A 19,412-nucleotide genomic window follows, 5' to 3' on the forward strand; every position below is an offset into this window, starting at 1 on the left:
ATGGCCCTCCGTAATCCTTTAAGGCAGAATGACTTGATTGAAAACATTAAAAACCCTGCTGGTAGTACACTTGATCTGTTGTTACGTGATAATTATGTAGCGCACGTTACACCTGTCAGTTTTCCCACTGTAAAGGTTGACTCTTGGTAACCCCCCCCCCCATCCACTCTACAGTAAATGTGTCTGTCACCTGCCTCTCTATGACCTGACCTATGTTTCACTATGCCTTCCCGTGTGCCTCGCTATTTTGCATCGCTGATGCATAGGCTCCGTCCCCGGGTTTGCTTTCACCCCTCATTTCAAGCATCTCCTCGGATGCTCCGACTCCATGCTCTGCTCTTGCTGTGCCGTTTTGGCAGATATGCAAGCATGTGCTAGTCGACTGCCATCTTTATAGTAACTCCCAAAGAGCAAGACTTCAGTGTCGCCTGCAATCGATCGCTATCGCACCAGTCACATTAGCAAACATCCTCGGCCCTTGGTCTAACATGATCGAATATCGTCGTGCTCTACAGTATTTCCTTATCTTTCTCCGTGACACCGGTCTCCTCTCTATTCTATATGTGCCTGCGTACCCCTGTGTGCTGTATTTTTGCCTATAGCGTTTTGTTGATGCTCTCGCCCCTATGTTGACTCACCGACGCCACTGACTGTCGACCGCTCACTTCAGCGTCGTTCATCGTCTCATCATCATGTCACATCTCATTTCGTCCACTGTGCCTTGGGGTATAGTGGGCCGCACCTCATGTGGCAAATTTCCCCATTCATCAGCATACATTTATCTGTTGTTTGTTGTCTCTCTTCAAAAGCTACACCGCTCTCAGATCGTTTTATGTATGCAACCGGTATTTTTTCTTTTTTTACCATTAAAGACATTCCCCTCCGGTAATTATGACGATTCTTATCTGGGTTACTGGAGCTGATGTATATATAGCTGTGTCGAAGTTGACAGAGGTCGTGAGAGCCAGTATTGACACTCTTATATCGAAAGCGACTGGAAGGAAATCACGGTATCCTTACTGGTTTTCTCACGAACTTAAGGACGTGTTAAGGGAAAAAGCTGAAATATACCATAGGAAGTTTAAACGCAGTGGTGATAAACTATGGTGTCAGAAATTTTGTGAATATCGCGCAAAGCGGAAGAAACTGTATAATCGTGACAAAAAGAGCAACGACGATTATGTTGCTGCAAGTGGGCCTCTATACATATATAGTTGTCCTAAAACTTTCTCGAAGTTTACCAGGACTCGACGTAATCCCTTGCAACATAGGATTTCTCTTCAGGGCACTTGACAAAATAAAACATCAGCGGTAAAAAGACAGAAGCGACATGGCCAGAAGAGAGAGACGCAGAGGCACGCTGAACTAGCAACATAAATTTAATAAGTACAAACAATTGTTTCCAGGAGGCTGCATCCCTACAAGTATGTGACTCTTCTAAATCAGACACTTCTAAAGTGAGTGAAGTTTTGCCGGCTACTTTTCATCAATGATGCGAACAAGACCCTGCACACCCTTCCATATTCTAGTACATCTGCTTGCCTCTCACTGCCACAAATTACAGAAACAGATGCCTGTCATGCGGTCGAGAGACTTCAAAGAAAACTGTTGGTGTGGACTTACTATGTTCACACTAACAGTTTTCTTTGCTACAAATGGAGGCAGGCAGGCAACAACAACAACAATAACATAGGTTAATGGATGATGATGATGATGTGCAGGGATATTTCCCTGCGTTGAGTGCAGGACCCTACCCCATTCCAAAAAGGCAGGCAAATGCAGGCACTATGTCCGACATAGTGCCTGCATTTATAGTGAAGGGTTGCAGCGATGTTCTTACCGGTACTCCCGCGAATATTTAACCCGTCACTGTCACAGGGTACGTTTTCCATTTTGTCGAACTGTGGAAGCACTCGGAGGTTGTTCCTATTCACAAAGGTGGGAAATGTGATGAAGTGAAAAATTACAGGCCTGTCTCCCTTTTGTGTAATTTTTTTTAAAAGTTTTCGAAATGGTTCTACGTATTATAGCAACTTGTCGCGTCATTTCCCCCCTCCTTATCAGGTGCCAAGGTCGCTCAGTCTAAACCAACCTATAGTTGCTTTTTTAATATTATTTTTGCTTCACATGTTAGACACAGGGATCAAGTAGATACGGTATATTTTGATGGCACGGTTGATTTCCAAGTTGGGGCATGATGGCCTTTCAGACTCAGTTTGCGACAGGTTGACGGGCTACTTGACTTATCGCTCAAACCAGGTGAAAGTTATCGGTGCTCGTTGAAACACGCTTATTGGGTTGGATTGGAAAAAGAAAGAAAAATATGGAGAGTTAGTCCCGACCCAGTCAGAACTGGCTACTCCAAAACGCGTTTGTGGGTGAAAAAAAAGAGCTAGAAAAAAAGCTTACTGGAACTTCTGTCGTCCCTCACTTGTTCACTGTTATTGTCAATGACCTTGTAAGCTCAATGAAGCATTATCAACCACTTCTGTTTGCTTATGACGTTAAGTTACTCAGGTCATTAGCTGCACCTGGAGGATGTCTCTTCATTCAGGAACTATAGCCCTAGTCGCTTATGCGCCATAAAAACTCTAATCTTCATTCATGAAGACATAAATGCTCTTGTCAAATGGCCTCGTGCTAAACTTCCAGAAAACCAAGGTACTGACTTGTACTACAAAAATTATGTTTGCATACCACAGCGATACCACAGTTTTACCTTTGTGTTCATGGTACGCGATCTTGGTGTTACTTTGGGCAGTAGACTCATTTTGAGCGATCATGTCACAGGTACTGTTAAAAGGGCTTACCTTGTGTTTGGAGGGATAGCAAGTTTGGTGAGAAGTTTCAATAGTTATTCCACTCTACTTATACACTGCATCAGACCGGTATATCCAAGACCGGTGCGGAGCAGATCGAGGGCGGAACGAAGGTTTTTGAGAACTGTCAAGTGATCGCTTTCCAGACATAAATGATCTTATTCCTAGCCATGCTCTCTGAAGGAATTTACCGCGATCTATTAGTTATGTATGAAGCTCCGAGCGCTAAAGCCTCAGAGCGCATTTCCGCGCCGCGCGCGGTGGAAGGTGGAATTTCTGGAGTGAGATCGTCGGTCGTGGGGAAAACAAACGGGTGGGTGACTGGGTGTACGTCAGATCCTTACGCAACTGCTGACTTTGGTTTTCTACAGTACATTAATCCAGGTGATCAGATAGTGTCCGCGAAACGGTTTCCTGCAACCAGGAGTAGCACAGTAGTTGTAGAAAATAATGCAGTATTAGTTATGCCTCCATTCCTCTCTGGTGTACAGTTTACGGAAAAAGGATTATCAGATTGCTACAACATTGCGGAAGTTCGCATTTACGTTTAGAGAGTGATACAGCGCACAAAAATATAGAACATTCTTAACCATCGTGTACCTCAGGCGCGGATCTAAGCGGGGGGGGGGGGGGGGTCCACTTATTATAGGACACATAGAACGCCCTATGCATCTAGAAATTTTCGGAAAAGTCGCCCATCTTGAGGTTTCAAACTCTCATTGTGGAGCTGTTGATTTCTTCAGGAATGACATACACAGTTTTGTGCGCGTACTTCGACGCTCCCTTCTTCATAGTTCCTAAATATTGTGCGTCATACGAGGAGCATGCTCCTGACGCTGGTGACAGAACAATTTGTGGTGTCCTTCTTTTAATTGCTTTTATTTGTGATTGTAGCTTGTTTCCCCTGTTTACTATAGGAGCACCATTAGTCAGGCCTTTCTGCTGTGTGCTGTTCATGGGCACCCCAAAAATAAAAATAAGACAGATAAAAAAAAATAAAGTGACGTTTTCAGTCGATATGTGTTGCCGACAATGGGCCTTACGTGACTCTACTGCAGCAGATGAGATGAGGGCACCGAAGGCAGCAGGTAAATGGGGGCCTCCACAGATATTCCAGTTTTCCAGATTACCTATGGTATTTGTACCCGTGGTCCGCGTGGCCTAATGGATAAGGCGTCTGACTTCGGATCAGAAGATTGCAGGTTCGAGTCCTGTCGCGGACGCGTTTTTTTTTTTCTGATTTGGCATGGTAAGTTACAACAGCTGGTCTAATCAAAACCTTTTTACTGTCGTATCCAGAAACCCATATACAAAACCGGTACCACTGTGTTCGGCATTGACCAACAGCCTACATGGCTATTTTTTTTTTCGTCCGAAAAGTGCTTAGATGTAAACGAATTTTAAAGATCAGCGCTGTCTCCGGGGCTGCAGAAGCTAGAGCACTGCACGGGCCCGGGCCCCCGACCCGGCCCGGGCCCCCGACCCGGCCCGGGCCCGACCCGGCCCGCGGGCCGGGCTGGGCTTGTTATTGGCTGTGTGCTCCGGGCCGGGCCGAGCCCGGGCCGACAAAATACGCCAGCACCACGGGCCGGGCCGGGCCGGGCCCGGGCCGACAAATATGTTCCCGAGAGTCAGGCCCGGCCGGGACACGCAGCTAATTCCACACATTGGAGATGCATTAGTTCATATCATCATGCGCTTGCGTCATTCCTGTGCATATTTTGCAAAGACAAGCAAAGGGTACTGCATTATGCATATGATTCGACCCTCTAGAACATTCTCCAAGCCACTTTACATTGCTCCTCACTCCTCACATATTTCACAATCACTTTGGCAAAGCTTGGTGAGAGGGATAGGGACTGGGAGAAGCAGTTTGTCGACAGCATGCTCTATCTCCGCAAAATCTTGACAGTGTAACGATAACGCCCCGTGCGTTCTGGATTTAATTTGGTCTCGTGCGGTTACGCTGTTAAACCGCCATCACTTGTATGTTTGTCTTCTCTCCTTATAAATTTACTTATAAATTTGTTTGATAATCGCCAGAAACGCGTACGTCGCGGCTGGAAATACTAGGCCGGGATCTACTCGCCGGGTCACCGGGCCGGGCTCTATTTGCTTAGACGCCGGGCCGGCCCGGGCTCTAGTCACTGGGTCACCGGGCCGGGCCGGGCCGCATAAAAATATGAAGGTCCGGGCCCGGGTCGGGCCGGGCCATTTTTCGATGCGCCCGGGCCGGGTCGGGCCCGCAAAAGTCGGCCCGTGCAGTGCTCTAGCAGAAGCTCCAGCGGCGTGACGTCACTCCGTAACCGGAGGAGTCAGGGGGTGGCACGCAGAAAAGGAAAAGCGCCGTCCAGACGCCGAGTAACTCTATGAGACGGCCGCTGCATTCCTTTTTTCAAAGGCGTGCCATCATTGGCCGGTTACAGAATGACGTTTTCTCGTTTTTCCAGAGAGGGAATTCCGGCATACTCTCAACATCCGCCATCTGCTCTTCTCGTGTATTCCGTCGAATAACAGTGAAACTACACGAGTATTTCGCGTGGGATTTTAGATGCGGTGGTCAGTGGTCCGCGAGGAATTAAATGACACTATAGCTTCGAAATCGACTGGAGCGGATGCGACCGTCCTTTTAACCGTCCGGATTTGCATCCCCCTTTTTTTTTTTTTCCATTTCCAAACGTTCAACCGAGACGCTCATTCATCGTTCGTACTTGTGTCCCAGTTTACCGGCGTTTGCTATTCAGAATGGGCCTGGTATAGAGTTTCCAGTGTGCCTCGCGTGGGGAGTAGCGGGCGATGGTAAGCACATATTGCTGGAGTGCCGACGGTTTACGTCAGTAGAATAGAGCCGTTACGCACAACGACATCCTTTTTCTAATCCAGTTCTAGGAATTTCTAATCCACCACCCATTTCTAATCCAGGTCAAGCCAGGTCTAATCCAGGCTCCACCACTTCATGGTGATCCATCCAATTTCTATGTGATTGGCTACCCTTCATTGCCACATTTGCTCACTCGCTCATAGACACCAAAATTATCTATTCTATTCAATTCTAAGTTGGTTCATAGGCTTTCAAATCGCTCTTTTTTCTAATCCATTTCAAGGAATTTCTAATCCACCAGCCAATTCTAATCCAGGTCAAGCCACTTCTAAGTCCTCTGGTTGGTTGGTCACAGCTCCACCCCTTCATCCATCTAATTTCTATGTGATTGGCTACCATTAATTGCCACAACATCTGCTCACTCGCTCGTAGACACCAAAATGATCTATTCTATTCAATTCTAAGTCATAGGCTTCCAAATCGCTCACCTGTCTATTGGTCCGGGGGTGGTCACTTCCATTCATTTCTAAAACCTAGTGATTGTCCTATTGGCTGCCTCTCATACATGCTCGATAGACTCATTTGTCATTTCCACTCTCTAGTTACTCGGCCACAGTCTTTCAACCGCATATTGCTTCATAATTTCAACCGCAGCATAGACAACCACTCATTGATCAATTCCATTCATTTCTGGGCCAGCTCACAAGCCCCCCCCCCAAATTGCATATTGGCTTGGGACGCTTTCTAGTTAATCCAGGACAACACTTCGGAACAGTAAGGACATAGAAAAACACGGGAAATAGTTTTCAACATTTATTAGACACATCATGGCATTCTCAGAGAGATTGTAGTTCTCTCTGGGGCACTTCCAGCACACTGGACATTTCCATTAACATCCATGGCGTTTTTCGCATAAGTACCATGTGGATCACCCAGGCGTTCGTCCTTCTCCATCCACGGCTCAGTCCCAGACCACACGCGAGAACAGCATGTCACAGAAGTATCAGTTCTCTTCCCGCACATCTTCTGGAGCGAAAAAAGAATGTTATGAGCTTCACTATTTACATCATCCATTTAAACTTACCATATTCACAGCTTCCGTAAGGGTAGGATTCGATGTCATTGCAGAGGTATCGCTTGTCGTCATATGCCATCAGACTTCTTTTGACATTTCTGATGGTGTACATGCACTGTTTCTTTCCAACTATTGACACTTGCTCATTCGATATGCTCGTGTGATTGAACAAGGTATCGTAGTATGTCTCATGGAGGAGGTGCTTGCGTACAATATTTTTCTTTACCCCTTTAGCTCTTGCAATTTGCTTTTCTCCAGCTAGTTTGATAGAGTACATTTTAGCTTTCAAGCATATTACTTCTTCGATAGGTACACTACCAGTTTCGCTTTTGAATGCGCCAAGTCTTCCACGATTCTTTTCACTGTACAGTGGATGATCCCGATCAAAGGAAGACAAATCTAAGTGGTCGTCGGCGATCGCTCGTAACTGATCTTCGTAGTCCTTGCAGAATAGGCCAAGGATCAGAGAATCCGTGTCAAAGTAACAGGTAATCACCGGACAAGTGAGCTTGCTCAGCAAGGTTTCATAGTAGAATGAGTACATGGTTAATTTACTGAGTTCTAAAATCGTAAACCCAATCTGGAGCGGGAAATCGCATCGCACCTTTCTTTTGCGCATTTCGTACATGACACAATCCGGGGACAAAATTTCCATCCTCACGCATTCTGCCCGACTCCCGAGGCGACTCGCCGTCTCCTCATCGAAGGCTACTCGAATATCACGCATGTTAAATTTATTTAAAAGTGTTCTCCCAAAGACTGCATTATTTGAGAGTTTGTAGAAGTTTTTTTCGAATGCCGTGCCCGAGGCAACACGTCTGGCAACATTGTCCTCGATGTAGGGACGCAGGAATGGCGCCTGGTGAAATTTTAGAATTCTGTGAATTTTTGTCACCCTCATGCCTAATCTACAATAGAGTGCGAGCAGCGCGTAATGAACAACGTACTCGACTTTGTCTTTGCACGTAAGCAACAGCTTTTTGCTGTTAGCAGGCTGATACATTAATTCTTCGAGAAGCCCTCGCTGGAATGGCGAGAGCCATTCCTTTGGGACTACTGCCTTCTCGGGAGCCAGGGGGAAGTACCTCGTTAGAGTGTGGATAGATTTTGGATACTCCAAGTCACATACGTACACGTACCCCACATCTGAATCCGTGGGGTGACGCATAAAATCCACGGAGCTAAAATCCTCGACCCATTCGAAATCACCGACGGGGAGGTGCTTTATCATACTAAATCCATAAAGATTGTTGCAATCTATGTATGATATGTACACCTCCTCTTTATCGGGATCATAGCCACTACACAGAGGGCTGTTAGCCTGCAAATGACGCCTGCTCGCCTGACAGAGCCCACCTCTAACGCCCGATTCGATAGTTCTGTACATGTCCTCTTCGGTGATCAATTCCAATTTTGCCTGCGTGTAATTTAGGGCGCATTGCCACGAATAGGATGCCAGAGAAACACAATGAAGCAATTCCAATCCGCGTGCGCTGTAGCACAGACGTCGGAAGTGCTGCATCACGTCCGCATGTAATATGGCATCCGTTTTCAGGTACAATGCATTATAATCCCTCAAATTTGAGCACCCAAAATGTTCAAATACGAGCAATGCATACTGGTAGTCCTCCTCACTTATATCCTCCCCCGTGAGATCGTTTCGAAAGAAGGATTTTTCTGGCAAGGTCAATTCATCGTAAACTGCGAAAGAACTGACATAGCTGTACGGGAATACACCTTTACGAAGTAAAATTTCGTAGTCCTTTCCAAATACCTGCTTCAAGCATTGGAATGCCTCGGCTCCCCCCATGGATTTGACGGTTTCCACGAGGTCCCCCAACGACGAATTTAGGTACTGCATGGTATCTCTGAAGAGGAAGGTACCAATTTCGAACGAACGAATTTTTTCCATGGAGCTGGCCACAATGAAGGGAGGTCGCTTCCACCCGAGAACGTGAAATTCCCGTAACAGTCCAGCCAGATCATAAGACAAATTGTGGACCATGATCGGCAATTTTTCTCTGGTAGTGCACGCGACGTTACAGGGGTTGCACAGTGTAGCGATATAATTTGTCTCACCCGCAGTACAATGCTTCGAATGATCATGATGCCGGACACGAGGTAGGTCTTTCGCGAATTCCCGTTTACAGTATGCGCAGTGGGTAGCAGCTCTGTGCTTGGCCTGTTGTTCATCGCTCAACACCATTGCAGCGGGGCAGGCGTTCAAGGCAATCATTTCATCACGCATTTCCATGAGTGCCTTCACACACTGCTTTGCCGCATCTTCCCCATGGTGTGTTCTAATGCGCATCACCTTTGAGTCATGGGTACGCACGAGCACAGCACAGAAGCTAGAGGTAATGTGACGTTGCATGCCAACACCACTGGGTGCGAGTACGCTCTCAGTGTCCAACGCAACGACATAGTTGTACTGTTGCATGTACTGTATTTTAGTAAACTCTACAAAATTTTTTCCCGGCTCGCAAAATTCCAACAGGATTTCGTTTATGTCCGTGCAAAGGCGTCGATGTTTCGCCATGCTCTCTTCCTTCACGAAAGAGCGTGTGCAGCGTTCGCATACAAAATGGTTACTTCTTGTTGTCAACAAGCGTTCGAGGGACTTTATTCCAAAAAAATGCTCATCAACCTCCAAAAGATGAATTTTCTTTTCGAATTCCAGTTTTGCGGGTCGCGACACGTGCACTCCCTGATCAACATAGGCGTAGACATACACGGATATCTCGTTTTGGACTTCAAATTCATCCAGATCAGAGAATGAAACAGGGAAGCGGCTTGGCCACCAGTAATCTGCTGCATAATTTTCACATTTTTTCCACGAATTCCTTTCCTGTGGATGCAGGAGAGCGAGTGTATTGTATTTAAAACATTCACCCTCCTTGCGTGCTGGTAAATGGATATTCGTTAACACATTCCTGCGTTTAGCCAAATTTGTGGGAAGTACCCCCTCGCATCCAAACTTTTTAGTTTTCACAGCGGAAATACACATTTGAACTTTTTGGACGTCGGTGGATACAAACCCACTACCCTCACGCTGGTAATTTTCAATGCGCCCGGTGGACTCCTGAATCACGTCCATCAAAGTATTTGCAATAGCTCCGTCGCTGTGGACTTCGCGAGCAAGCGCCATAAAATGAGCTATGTGTGCGGTTATATCCCCTCGATTTTCTTTCATCATTAGAACATCAGAACAAATGCAAAATCTAAAGGGTATTCTTTGCGCTCGCAAAATAGCAATTATATTGTGGAGGTGGTTCATTAAATATTGTCGCAAGTCCTCTACTCCCTGATCGTGAACAGATGCCAATAGCACAAACGCTTTGACGGTACCTCGAAATGCACTATCAGTTTGAAAGAAAGGCAGGAAGGAAATGTCCACATAGGGATGTGATCGCTCGACGTGAGCATGCAATGTGCCAGGTGAAATGTCTGGAGAAGATGGTGAATTCTCTTCCAATGGCTCATCATCACCGATATCATGAGGATCAAAAAAGCAGAACACGCATCTAGGCACTGAAAAAAAAAGAAGCAACACTAAGAAAACGTGCACCACAGAGCGTGGATGAAAAATACTTACTTTTGAAGCGAGCTCCGCACACTCCCGAAGCGATGCGAAGACTGCTGCCTCTTTACACATCCTCCCCACTTATATAGCGGCGACCTCGCTGCATGCCCCAACATGCATGGGTGCGAGGAGTTGTCATAGCCTAAAAATAAACTTGCTCTGCATGTTCAAGGTCGCAGCTTGCCCTTGGCTTCACGTAATGCTCAGTCCGCCTACACCATTGCCGCACCTGAGTGCAAAGTTCGCTATCATCACGTGTCATTCCGATATGCAAGTTGCTTCCATGATCAGGCGCACAACCATCCCTTTTTGTTCACAGTGGCTGTGGAATTTCAATAATATTACTTAAATGAAACAAGTTGCAGTGAAATGCAGATTCATCTCAGACAGGAATTTCTACCCTCAGCGTTAAACCCTCAGATACCAGCATTTCTGCTCGAATAGCAAAATAGCTATGACTTCAAAAATTAAACACATGCTAACAAACTACCATCAACTGACAAAACACCCATTTCTGAGCTGTCAGATAATTATTGCATAATGCTACATGCACAGCCGCATCGTCGTAAAGAAACCACAGGACAAGGGTACACAAATTCACTTAAGCGATGAGGGAAAAGGCTTAAGACCTCAGGAATAATCGCAGAGTCACCACACATCGCTACGCGGCTAGCACAAGATAACAACAAGATACTAATGGCGGGTAAAATCGTAACACTGCTAAACAAGCCCCAACATGCCATGATGACGTCACAAACCGGGAAAAAAGCACACACGCGCGCGCACACAGCAGCTCAGGAATGCACAAGGAGAGGTGCTTTATTGGAATTTCTACTCCTGGCTCAGACTGCTCAAATACCCATAACTGCACGATTAAGCACTGCTTACTTCATCGAGCACCCAACAAAATCTAACAAACAAACAAACAAAAACAAACAAACCCACTTTCCATGATAGAACACTATTCAGCTTTACCAAGTGATTTTCTTCTGCTTTAGCAGTGAAACAATAAAAGAGCCATGAAAAATTACACGTACTTTTGCTTGAATAGCTATAACTGCCAAAAAAAAAGAAAGAAAGAAAAGAAGAAAAAGCGAAGCCCATGCTAATAAATGGAGAAAAAGGCACTCATTTCTGCTATCAGATAATTATTGCATAATGCTACATACACAGTGGCGTTGTCCCTGTGTAAAGAAAGCACAGGACAAGGGTACACAAATCGAATTGGGAAAATCACTTCTACTCGCGCAGCATAATACGATATACGCTGATATTTTTTTTTTTTTACGGGCGAAAATTGCAATAAGAAGCCACTGCTACGCAAGTGCAACAACCCTTATTTTTAAACCAACATTTCATGCAATACCACATAAATTTATCACTCGAGTCACACGAAAAGGCGTACACAATGTACTTACTGGTTAAGTGGGGTCACAGTTGCACACACACACAAACACAACACAGACACAACGAGCGACAGTGAAAAATAAGAAATTACACGCACTTCTGCGCGAATAGCAAAGTGTCAAGCATGACAAAACACATTTTCTACCACCAGAAAATTATTAAACAGAATAATACAATCTTCGCAAAAACTAAGCTTGTGTGGCAAACACACAACCTGAGGGACACACCCATTCACATCTGCTTTCTGAATTTGTTATACATGCGTGAGCGATTCGATAAGAATATAAAGCACGATGCTTGGAGAAAGCATATTTCATGTGTAGCTCAATCTACTCTATTGAAAATGCGATAAACCTTATTTTTCAAACAAAAAAAAAATCACAGTCGGCATAATATACGGCAATATCGGCAATATCACTGAAGTCAAACATATTGAACTTACTTGTCAAGTGGGGTCCCAGTTGCACAAACGTGCACGCGCACTCACACATTTTTAGTGCCTCACAACGAGCAAAAACCCGAGGTCTATTCACAGCCACAAAAATTCGTATTATTCCTCACGTCAATAATTATCCAACCATCGTCAAAACGGGGAACACGCATATGCCAATGCGAAACAATAGGCCTTCCCGCCGGATGTAATACGATATCGCCAGTCGACCGTCCCAAAGCAGAAAAGAAACACAGCATCTCAGGAATGCATGTCGCCTATACATCCAAGAACAGCGTGCAGCAATTATAATACAGAATAGGATTCATTTCTTTGTACTTTTGTTTGCTTGCATATAAATATTTCACAAGAAATATTACAGAGTGTAAAAGGAGCACTGCATTCGCTACACCCTGCTCTTATCATTTTTAAACAAACCAGTTTTCATAACCACACTACCATTCACTAAATAGGGGAGTCACTAATGATTCAAATAAGATAAAATATCATTCCATCATCATTGATTGCAAACTTCACGCAAGAATAAGCAACTGCTGCGCGTCGTATTTTTCTTATAAGAAACACCAAATCTCACCGTGTTAAACACCAACAGCAACGATTTTTTTTTATTTTGTATTTATTTTTGTCGTTTCCAGCAGCTTAATACTTTGTGCGAGTCATCAAAAATTTAAAATTTCTGATCTGCTGCTGTTAAAGTGATAAAACAGTGCGCCTGAACCGCGTCCCCACGCGAGCCGCATCCCGGCCCGTTCACGCAGTTAGGACACGCTTGACGCAATGACGCGCGCTCCGTTATGGTTTCCCCCGTGCGGGCACACTGTTTTATCACTTTAACAGCAGCAGATCAGAAATTTTAAATTTTTGATGACTCGCACAAAGTATTAAGCTGCTGGAAACGACAAAAATAAATACAAAATAAAAAAAATCGTTGCTGTTGGTGTTTAACACGGTGAGATTTGGTGTTTCTTATAAGAAAAATACGACGCGCAGCAGTTGCTTATTCTTGCGTGAAGTTTGCAATCAATGATGATGGAATGATATTTTATCTTATTTGAATCATTAGTGACTCCCCTATTTAGTGAATGGTAGTGTGGTTATGAAAACTGGTTTGTTTAAAAATGATAAGAGCAGGGTGTAGCGAATGCAGTGCTCCTTTTACACTCTGTAATATTTCTTGTGAAATATTTATATGCAAGCAAACAAAAGTACAAAGAAATGAATCCTATTCTGTATTATAATTGCTGCACGCTGTTCTTGGATGTATAGGCGACATGCATTCCTGAGATGCTGTGTTTCTTTTCTGCTTTGGGACGGTCGACTGGCGATATCGTATTACATCCGGCGGGAAGGCCTATTGTTTCGCATTGGCATATGCGTGTTCCCCGTTTTGACGATGGTTGGATAATTATTGACGTGAGGAATAATACGAATTTTTGTGGCTGTGAATAGACCTCGGGTTTTTGCTCGTTGTGAGGCACTAAAAATGTGTGAGTGCGCGTGCACGTTTGTGCAACTGGGACCCCACTTGACAAGTAAGTTCAATATGTTTGACTTCAGTGATATTGCCGATATTGTCGTATATTATGCCGACTGTGATTTTTTTTTTGTTTGAAAAATAAGGTTTATCGCATTTTCAATAGAGTAGATTGAGCTACACATGAAATATGCTTTCTCCAAGCATCGTGCTTTATATTCTTATCGAATCGCTCACGCATGTATAACAAATTCAGAAAGCAGATGTGAATGGGTGTGTCCCTCAGGTTGTGTGTTTGCCACACAAGCTTAGTTTTTGCGAAGATTGTATTATTCTGTTTAATAATTTTCTGGTGGTAGAAAATGTGTTTTGTCATGCTTGACACTTTGCTATTCGCGCAGAAGTGCGTGTAATTTCTTATTTTTCACTGTCGCTCGTTGTGTCTGTGTTGTGTTTGTGTGTGTGTGCAACTGTGACCCCACTTAACCAGTAAGTACATTGTGTACGCCTTTTCGTGTGACTCGAGTGATAAATTTATGTGGTATTGCATGAAATGTTGGTTTAAAAATAAGGGTTGTTGCACTTGCGTAGCAGTGGCTTCTTATTGCAATTTTCGCCCGTAAAAAAAAAAAAAAATATCAGCGTATATCGTATTATGCTGCGCGAGTAGAAGTGATTTTCCCAATTCGATTTGTGTACCCTTGTCCTGTGCTTTCTTTACACAGGGACAACGCCACTGTGTATGTAGCATTATGCAATAATTATCTGATAGCAGAAATTAGTGCCTTTTTCTCCATTTATTAGCATGGGCTTCGCTTTTTCTTCTTTTCTTTCTTTTTTTTTGGCAGTTATAGCTATTCAAGCAAAAGTACGTGTAATTTTTCATGGCTCTTTTATTGTTTCACTGCTAAAGCAGAAGAAAATCACTTGGTAAAGCTGAATAGTGTTCTATCATGGAAAGTGGGTTTGTTTGTTTTTGTTTGTTTGTTAGATTTTGTTGGGTGCTCGATGAAGTAAGCAGTGCTTAATCGTGCAGTTATGGGTATTTGAGCAGTCTGAGCCAGGAGTAGAAATTCCAATAAAGCACCTCTCCTTGTGCATTCCTGAGCTGCTGTGTGCGCGCGCGTGTGTGCTTTTTTCCCGGTTTGTGACGTCATCATGGCATGTTGGGGCTTGTTTAGCAGTGTTACGATTTTACCCGCCATTAGTATCTTGTTGTTATCTTGTGCTAGCCGCGTAGCGATGTGTGGTGACTCTGCGATTATTCCTGAGGTCTTAAGCCTTTTCCCTCATCGCTTAAGTGAATTTGTGTACCCTTGTCCTGTGGTTTCTTTACGACGATGCGGCTGTGCATGTAGCATTATGCAATAATTATCTGACAGCAGAAATGGGTGTTTTGTCAGTTGATGGTAGTTTGTTAGCATGTGTTTAATTTTTGAAGTCATAGCTATTTTGCTATTCGAGCAGAAATGCTGGTATCTGAGGGTTTAACGCTGAGGGTAGAAATTCCTGTCTGAGATGAATCTGCATTTCACTGCAACTTGTTTCATTTAAGTAATATTATTGAAATTCCACAGCCACTGTGAACAAAAAGGGATGGTTGTGCGCCTGATCATGGAAGCAACTTGCATATCGGAATGACACGTGATGATAGCGAACTTTGCACTCAGGTGCGGCAATGGTGTAGGCGGACTGAGCATTACGTGAAGCCAAGGGCAAGCTGCGACCTTGAACATGCAGAGCAAGTTTATTTTTAGGCTATGACAACTCCTCGCACCCATGCATGTTGGGGCATGCAGCGAGGTCGCCGCTATATAAGTGGGGAGGATGTGTAAAGAGGCAGCAGTCTTCGCATCGCTTCGGGAGTGTGCGGAGCTCGCTTCAAAAGTAAGTATTTTTCATCCACGCTCTGTGGTGCACGTTTTCTTAGTGTTGCTTCTTTTTTTTTCAGTGCCTAGATGCGTGTTCTGCTTTTTTGATCCTCATGATATCGGTGATGATGAGCCATTGGAAGAGAATTCACCATCTTCTCCAGACATTTCATCTGGCACATTGCATGCTCACGTCGAGCGATCACATCCCTATGTGGACATTTCCTTCCTGCCTTTCTTTCAAACTGATAGTGCATTTCGAGGTACCGTCAAAGCGTTTGTGCTATTGGCATCTGTTCACGATCAGGGAGTAGAGGACTTGCGACAATATTTAATGAACCACCTCCACAATATAATTGCTATTTTGCGAGCACAAAGAATACCCTTTAGATTTTGCATTTGTTCTGATGTTCTAATGATGAAAGAAAATCGAGGGGATATAACCGCACACATAGCTCATTTTATGGCGCTTGCTCGCGAAGTCCACAGCGACGGAGCTATTGCAAATACTTTGATGGACGTGATTCAGGAGTCCACCGGGCGCATTGAAAATTACCAGCGTGAGGGTAGTGGGTTTGTATCCACAGACGTCCAAAAAGTTCAAATGTGTATTTCCGCTGTGAAAACTAAAAAGTTTGGATGCGAGGGGGTACTTCCCACAAATTTGGCTAAACGCAGGAATGTGTTAACGAATATCCATTTACCAGCACGCAAGGAGGGTGAATGTTTTAAATACAATACACTCGCTCTCCTGCATCCACAGGAAAGGAATTCGTGGAAAAAATGTGAAAATTATGCAGCAGATTACTGGTGGCCAAGCCGCTTCCCTGTTTCATTCTCTGATCTGGATGAATTTGAAGTCCAAAACGAGATATCCGTGTATGTCTACGCCTATGTTGATCAGGGAGTGCACGTGTCGCGACCCGCAAAACTGGAATTCGAAAAGAAAATTCATCTTTTGGAGGTTGATGAGCATTTTTTTGGAATAAAGTCCCTCGAACGCTTGTTGACAACAAGAAGTAACCATTTTGTATGCGAACGCTGCACACGCTCTTTCGTGAAGGAAGAGAGCATGGCGAAACATCGACGCCTTTGCACGGACATAAACGAAATCCTGTTGGAATTTTGCGAGCCGGGAAAAAATTTTGTAGAGTTTACTAAAATACAGTACATGCAACAGTACAACTATGTCGTTGCGTTGGACACTGAGAGCGTACTCGCACCCAGTGGTGTTGGCATGCAACGTCACATTACCTCTAGCTTCTGTGCTGTGCTCGTGCGTACCCATGACTCAAAGGTGATGCGCATTAGAACACACCATGGGGAAGATGCGGCAAAGCAGTGTGTGAAGGCACTCATGGAAATGCGTGATGAAATGATTGCCTTGAACGCCTGCCCCGCTGCAATGGTGTTGAGCGATGAACAACAGGCCAAGCACAGAGCTGCTACCCACTGCGCATACTGTAAACTGGAATTCGCGAAAGACCTACCTCGTGTCCGGCATCATGATCATTCGAAGCATTGTACTGCGGGTGAGACAAATTATATCGCTACACTGTGCAACCCCTGTAACGTCGCGTGCACTACCAGAGAAAAATTGCCGATCATGGTCCACAATTTGTCTTATGATCTGGCTGGACTGTTACGGGAATTTCACGTTCTCGGGTGGAAGCGACCTCCCTTCATTGTGGCCAGCTCCATGGAAAAAATTCGTTCGTTCGAAATTGGTACCTTCCTCTTCAGAGATACCATGCAGTACCTAAATTCGTCGTTGGGGGACCTCGTGGAAACCGTCAAATCCATGGGGGGAGCCGAGGCGTTCCAATGCTTGAAGCAGGTATTTGGAGACGACTACAAAATTTTGCTTCGTAAAGGTGTGTTCCCTTACAGTTACCTTAGTTCTTTTGCAGTGTACGACGAGTTGAGTCTCCCAGAAAAATCCGCTTTTCGAAATGATCTAACTGGGGAAGATGTAAGCGATGAGGACTACCAGTACGCTGTGCATGTATTTGAACATTTTGGGTGCTCGAGTTTACGGGATTATAACACATTGTACCTGAAAACGGATGCCCTCTTACATGCAGACATAATGCAGCACTTCCGACGCCTGTGCTACAGCGCACGCGGATTGGAATTGCTTCATAGCGTTTCTCTGGCATCCTATTCGTGGCAATGCGCGTTAAATTATACGAATGCAAAATTGGAATTGATTACCGATGAGGAAATGTACAGAACCATCGAATCGGGCGTTAGAGGTGGGCTCTGTCAGGCGAGCAGGCGTCATTTGCGTGCCAATAACCCTCTGTGTAGCGGCTATGATCCTGATCAAGAGGAGGTGTACATATCATACATAGATTGCAACAATCTTTACGGATTTAGTATGATAAAGCACCTCCCTGCCGGTGATTTCGAATGGGTCGAGGATTTTAGCTCCGTGGATTTTATGCATCACCCCACGGATTCGGAGGTGGGGTATGTGTACGTATGTGACTTGGAGTATCCAAAATCTATCCACGCTCTAACGCGATACTTCCCCCTGGTTCCCGAGAAGGCAGTCGTCCCGAAGGAATGGCTCTCGCCATTCCAGCGAGGGCTTCTCGAAGAATTAATGTATCAGCCTGCTAACAGCAAAAAGCTGTTGCTCACGTGCAACGACAAGGTCGAGTACGTCGTTCATTACGCGTTGCTCGCACTCTATTGTAGATTGGGCATGAGGGTGACAAAAATTCACCGAATCCTAAAATTTCGCCAGGCACCATTCCTGCGTCCCTACATCGAGGACAATGTTGCCAGGCGCGTTGCCTCGAGCACAACGTTCGAAAAAAATTTCTATAAACTCTCAAATAATGCGGTATTCGGGAGAACGCTTTTAAATAAATTTAACATGCGTGATATTCGAGTAGCCTTCGATGAGGAGACGGCGAGTCGCCTCGGGAGTCGGGCAGAATGCGTGCGGATGGAAATTTTGTCCCCAGATTGTGTCATGTACGAAATGCGCAAAAGAAAAGTGCGATGCGATTTCCCGCTCCAGATTGGGTTTACGATTTTAGAACTCAGTAAATTAACCATGTACTCATTCTACTACGAAACTCTGCTGAGCAAGCTCACTTGTCCGGTGATTACCTGCTACTTTGACACGGATTCTTTGATCCTCGGCCTATTCTGCAAGGACTACGAAGATCAGTTACGAGCGATCGCCGACGACCACTTAGATTTGTCTTCCTTTGATCGGGATCATCCACTGTACAGTGAAAAGAATCGTGGAAGACTTGGGGCATTCAAAAGCGAAACTGGTAGTGTACCTATCGAAGAAGTAATATGCTTGAAAGCTAAAATGTACTCTATCAAACTAGCTGGAGAAAAGCAAATTGCAAGAGCTAAAGGGGTAAAGAAAAATATTGTACGCAAGCACCTCCTCCATGAGACATACCACGATACCTTGTTCAATCACACGAGCGTATCGAATGAGCAAGTGTCAATAGTTGGAAAGAAACAGTGCATGTACACCATCAGAAATGTCAAAAGAAGTCTGATGGCATATGACGACAAGCGATACCTCTGCAATGACATCGAATCCTACCCTTACGGAAGCTGTGAATATGGTAAGTTTAAATGGATGATGCAAATAGTGAAGCTCATAACATTCTTTTTTCACTCCAGAAGATGTGCAGGAAGAGAACTGATACTTCTGTGACATGCTGTTCTCGCGTGCTGTCTGGGACTCAGCCGTGGATGGAGAAGGACGAACGCCTGGGTGATCCACATGGTACTTATGCGAAAAACGCCATGGATGTTAATGGAAATGTCCAGTGTGCCTGGAAGTGCCCCAGAGAGAACTACAATCTCTCTGAGACTGCCATGATGTACTCAATAAACATTGAAAACTATTTCCCGTGTTTTTCTACGTCCCT

The 19,412-nt window shown here is 44.7% G+C and overlaps 2 protein-coding genes, 1 long non-coding RNA gene and 1 other non-coding gene across 5 annotated transcripts in view; 2 read left to right on the plus strand and 2 right to left on the minus strand.

Moving 5' to 3' along the window:
* LOC135399244 (uncharacterized) overlaps window positions 1-19,412 on the minus strand; it is a 168,124-nt gene that overhangs the window by 133,340 nt on the left and 15,372 nt on the right. The gene's annotated exons all lie outside the window — the stretch shown is intronic.
* Trnar-ucg (transfer RNA arginine (anticodon UCG)) lies at window positions 3,970-4,042 on the plus strand. The gene has a single exon. It is a non-coding gene; the product is annotated as a tRNA-Arg (tRNA).
* On the minus strand, window positions 6,441-11,353 carry LOC135399226 (uncharacterized). Of its 2 annotated transcripts, none has more exons than XM_064631028.1 (3): window positions 10,311-11,353; window positions 6,725-10,246; window positions 6,441-6,663 (listed from the first exon to the last, which is right to left on the minus strand). In XM_064631028.1, coding segments are annotated over exons 1-3 (3,543 nt in total). In that variant the 5' UTR covers window positions 10,312-11,353; the 3' UTR covers window positions 6,441-6,643. The 2 variants fall into 2 exon arrangements, with proteins under 2 accessions (XP_064487098.1, XP_064487089.1); XM_064631019.1 differs by having other exon boundaries at window positions 6,441-6,666.
* LOC135399236 (uncharacterized) lies at window positions 14,272-19,388 on the plus strand. Its single transcript, XM_064631040.1, has 3 exons — window positions 14,272-15,517; window positions 15,582-19,103; window positions 19,162-19,388. Coding segments are annotated over exons 1-3 (3,546 nt in total). The 5' UTR covers window positions 14,272-15,516; the 3' UTR covers window positions 19,185-19,388.

Source organism: Ornithodoros turicata, chromosome 1 (assembly GCF_037126465.1).
Source record: "Ornithodoros turicata isolate Travis chromosome 1, ASM3712646v1, whole genome shotgun sequence".
Classification (NCBI taxonomy): domain Eukaryota; kingdom Metazoa; phylum Arthropoda; class Arachnida; order Ixodida; family Argasidae; genus Ornithodoros; species Ornithodoros turicata.